The 4,879-nt window shown below is 41.9% G+C and overlaps 1 protein-coding gene across 1 annotated transcript in view; it reads right to left on the reverse strand.

Moving 5' to 3' along the window:
• Positions 1-3,089, reverse strand: part of tmem38b (transmembrane protein 38B) — a 26,841-nt gene extending 23,752 nt beyond the window's left edge. The window contains exon 1 of the mRNA XM_058414662.1: positions 2,825-3,089. Within this exon, the coding sequence (XP_058270645.1) occupies positions 2,825-2,948 (124 nt within the window). The 5' untranslated portion in view covers positions 2,949-3,089. The remainder of the gene's footprint in view (positions 1-2,824) is intronic.
• Positions 3,090-4,879: the final 1,790 nt, after the last annotated feature.

Raw genomic sequence — 4,879 nt, forward strand, 5'->3', positions numbered from 1 at the left:
ACACGTCATGTGACCTCTTTAACTCACATGGGTCAAGCAGGAATATGAGTGAAGTTATCATAGAAAGTAATTACATATGTGTCGTCACTGGTAGGAGTTTAACAGAAGAATCCTGTGCAAGAGTGGAACTTTTGTATTGAAAGCGATATCACACTCAGAGTCGTGTTACTGTGTGTGTGATATCAGCACAGCTCCCGCACTCTCCTATGATTAATCACGGCCGTAGACATATTCGGCACAACAGCGTGTGGAGAAGTTGGTCATTCTGAACTGTGAATGTGTTCAACACACACACACACACCTGCACACATAGTTTACAATTCAAATTTCTTGGAAATGTCGATGGTCAGCCAAGAATGCCGCTGCAGGATATGTGTAAAGGTGCGGGATTATTTGTATTTGTCTCGCAAATCATCTCTTAACTCAGAGCTTACAGCAGGTATGAAGCACAGTCTCTGAGTGTGGTAGCTTAGTGATAAAGGTGTTTGATGAACTGACAGGAAGGTCGCGAGGTCGAATCCCACGTCCTCCAAGCTACCACTGCTGGGCCCCTGAGCAAGGCCCTTAACTCTCAAATTGCTCAGTTGCATAAAATGGAATAAAATGCAAGTCGCTCTGGATAGGGGCGTCTGCTAAATGGCAGAAATGTGAATGAGTGCGCTTTACTGTTTATGGCTCTACACTCTATCACTGAGTCCCTCTGTGTGTTTCAGTCAGGAGGAGCAGATAATCAACAATATGTTGTTTTTGGTTCCCAAAACTTTTGGTAGCCAAGAACTACTTTAACTGTAAAATCATTTCTACAGACCCTCACAGTACAGATATTATTTTGAGCCTTAGAGTCTTTTTATTCCTGATGTCATTTCCATCACTATAACACTTGAACTTAGACAGAGCCTACAGAGCAAGAGAGAGAGAGAGAGACTAGAAGATCTGTGTAAATATTAGCAGTGAGAAAGACAGAGAGAGAGTAGAAGATCTGTGTAAATATTAGCAGAGAAAGAGACAGAGAGAGAGAGTAGAAGATCTGTGTAAATATTGGCTGAGAGAGAGAGAGACACACACAGAGAGAGAGACAGAGAGAGAGAGTAGAAGATCTGTGTAAATATTGGCTGAGAGAGAGAGAGAGACACACACAGAGAGAGAGACAGAGAGAGAGAGTAGAAGATCTGTGTAAATGTAAGCAGAGAGAGAGAGAGAGAGAGAGAGAGAAAGTGTGTATGAGAAAGAGAGGGACAGAGAGAGAGTTTGAGTGAGTGAGTGTAGAAGATCTGTGAAAAAGTATGCAGAGCGGGCGAGAGAGAGAGAGAGAGAGAGGGAGAGAGAGATTGAGTGAGTGAGTGAGTGAGTGAGTGTAGAAGATCTGTGAAAAAGTATGCAGAGCGGGCGAGAGAGAGAGAGAGAGAGAGAGAGAGAGAGAGAGAGAGGGAGAGAGAGAGAGATTGAGTGAGTGACTGAGTGAGTGAGTGAGTGTAGAAGATCTGTGAAAAAGTAAGCAGAGCGGGCGAGAGAGAGAGAGAGAGAGAGAGAGAGAGAGAGAGAGAGAGAGAGGGAGAGAGAACAGTGAGATATGGGTGTCTGGAATTAAAAGGTTTATACACACATTGTAAAGAATGATTTATAGTGAGACAGAGGAAGAGAGAGAGAAAGTGTGTGTGTGTGTGTGTGTGTATGTGTGTGTGTGTTTATGTGTGTGTGTGTGGGTGTGTATTTTAACACTTTGGGGTATATGTGCAAATTTGTAAACAGTTGTTCTATCGAACGAAAGTTCACATTCACACGTGGACAGTTTACACATTTGACCAGATTTGCCGTCTCCATCCTCTGATTATTTCACGCCTGTATGTTACAGTGAGTAGGAAGGGGTTCTAAAATTATTGGAAATCTATAAGATGTAAAGAGAGTAATACCATAACAAACCTAATAACCCCTCCAGTCACAGGTTCAGATCAGTCTGTACCATCACGCTAGTGCAGTTACACACTTCGTTCAGAAAAAAAAAATCCTCTCTAAGCTGCTATGAATGTCGTGGGTCCGAATCCTCCGAGTGACCGAGCTGGAACCTGAAACCAAACCCCCCAAAAACTCATAACCCATCAAATCACTCCGGATAGCAGGATTAACAAACATACATGGTGAGATCATACGCGGGGTGTGGGTGAAAATATACACCGCTGTCAAACTGCAAAGTGTCATGGAGACGGACACTGATTGAAAAAATGACCAGGAGGATGTCCAGGTTCTGCGGTATAAATACACTAAACATTTACTGTCATTAACCTTCCATCACTTGCACAAGGAGATCCAGACGTGTAATTCACCCTGTCTGAACAACAACCGTGAAGCAGGTGATTCATTAACATGGCACAGATTATGAAATATTAACAGTATTTTTAATGATTTATTTGCTAACTGTAATAACCGTGTAAGGACAGGTAGTGGATCTGATTGCTTCTGTACTTCATAATGATTAATATCGTGAAACACTGAAGGAATAGATTTGCAATCTTCTTATTTATTTATTTATTTATTTACTTACTTACTTATTTTCTTATGAGATTAAATTGCACTAAAAACACAATACGAGTCATTTTACCAAAGCATCTAAACTCACCCCTTGTGTTATAACGACGTTATAAATGCCAGGAGGAGGGAAAAAACCAAGTTTATAAACTAAAGTGGAGTGTGAAGTCGGACCTCGGGTCAGTTTACAAGTGTAACTTAATCTCATCAACACGCTGGTCAGAGCTGAGGGTCAGTGATGAGTTTCGTTTGTAAATAAAAGAACTTTTTTGGTGTTAATTAGTGCCTTTTTTTTGCTTACCTGGCTGTTCCCGTAAAGACATGACGGACACGATGTAGTGAGCAGCGTCGAAATACGGAAACATGCTGAGACTGGACAGAGCTACAGCCAGCTCGTTTACACTCAACAACCCGAACAAATCCATTCTGTTCCCCTTTCTCTCCTTCACATTAGAGTGTTATTCCTTTAAAGTCCAGGGTTTGTAGGCGAGCATCAGAGATGAGAGCTGCTGGTCAGTCAGTCAGCCAGCCAGCTGCAGCAGGTGGGAAGTGCTAGCACAGCGGCTAACAGCTGATCTCTATGGAACTCGCATGGGCGGGGCTAACGTCTCGATACGCGTCAAAGAATGTCCGCCATTCTGCTGATGTAGCAGCCATTGTGGCTAGGTGCTGCAGTACGTCAACGAGTCCGCCATATTGAAGAGGGCGGATTTGACTCCATGCCAAGGGAAAGTTCTGTGTCTGCACTGATGAAATCGAATACACTTTCATGTCTTATGTTTGTCGTTGAAGAACACGTGTATTCTGCTTATCTGCAAATATGCACTATATTTTGGTTTAGGCTAAAAACAAGATTAATGGGATATACACTATATTGCCAAATGTTTTGGGACACACCTCCAAATCATTGAATTCAGGTGTTGTGTTTCAGGGTTTGGGCTTGGCCCCTTAGTTCCAGTGAAAGGAACTCTTCATGCTTCAGCATATCAAGACAATTTCATGCTCCCTTGTGGGAACAGTTTGGGGATGTCCCCTTCCTGTTCCAACATGACTGCGCACCAGTGCACAAAGCAAGGTCCATGAAGAACCAGGCCAAAACTTGGATGTCTGCCTTTACATGCACATGAAGGTAATATGGAGTTGTCCCACCCTTTGCAGCTATAACAGCTTCAACTCTTCAGGGAAGGCTTTCCACAAGGTTTAGGAGTGTGTGTATGGGAATTTTTGACCATTCCTCTAGAAGCGCATTTGTGAGGTCAGGCACTGATGTTGGACAAGAAGGCATGGCTTGCAGTCTCTGCTCGAATTAATCACAAAGGTGTTCTATCAGGTTGAGGTCAGGACTCTGTGAAGTTCCTCCACACCAAACTCGCAGCTCATCCATGTCTTTATGGACCTTGCTTTGTGCACTGGTACACAGTCATGTTGGAACAGGAAGGGGCCATCCCCAAACTATTCCCACAAAGTTAGGAGCATGAAATTGTCCAAAATGTCTTGGTATGCTGAAGCATTAAGCCCAACCCATGAAAAACAACACCTGCATTCAATGATTTGGATGCAAAACTTTTGGCAATATAGTGTATGTTCACGTTGGCTGGACAGAAATTATCATAATCTCTTCAGAAATTATGAATTTCTTCAGAAAATGATTTAACGCTACTGACACACACTTATTAAGAGTAACTATACTACTATAAATCATGCCTAAAATTTAAAATCTAAAAACATTTGATAAATAGTCATGTTCACTTTAAGTAAATTGTGACGCCCAAAAGAAAATAAACACAGAAAATGACGCAATTTTTGTGTTAGTTTGGTGTCTGCAATTCTTATATCAGAATCCTGCAATGTCTGTCAATACTTTTTGTAGAAATTTTAATTTATCTGTTTAAATTAGGGAGCTCATAGAGCAGTTGCCCTCTCCAAGATGTCGGCGCCGTTGACGTGTCCACAGAGACCAACGAATAATCCCCCCCGCCTTCTTTTTCAAAGCAGAGATTCTGCTGCAGCGAACCGATTTAAAGCTCAGTGATTGGTGGAGAGGAAAAAGGCGTAACCAATCAGGTTTGTGCATGTGGCGATTCCTCACAATAAAGAGCCGGGGTTCTTTTGTGGGAACCTTGAAAAACCCTACTTTATGCTAATTGCCTCTTTATTTTGTTTGTTCCTTGTGCTGAACCTTTTTTTGTAGTATTTCAAGCTTCTGTTATACATCCTGTAATTAAATTTCGTTTACACAGATTTGTCAATTTGTATCACACCTTCATTTTTAAACCAGAACTAGAGAGTCAAGAGTCAAGAAGCTTTTATTGTCATTTCAACCACATGATGCAGTACATAATGAAATGGGACAATG

The sequence above is a fragment of the Hemibagrus wyckioides genome, linkage group LG18 (assembly GCF_019097595.1).
Source record: "Hemibagrus wyckioides isolate EC202008001 linkage group LG18, SWU_Hwy_1.0, whole genome shotgun sequence".
Lineage (NCBI taxonomy): Eukaryota > Metazoa > Chordata > Actinopteri > Siluriformes > Bagridae > Hemibagrus > Hemibagrus wyckioides.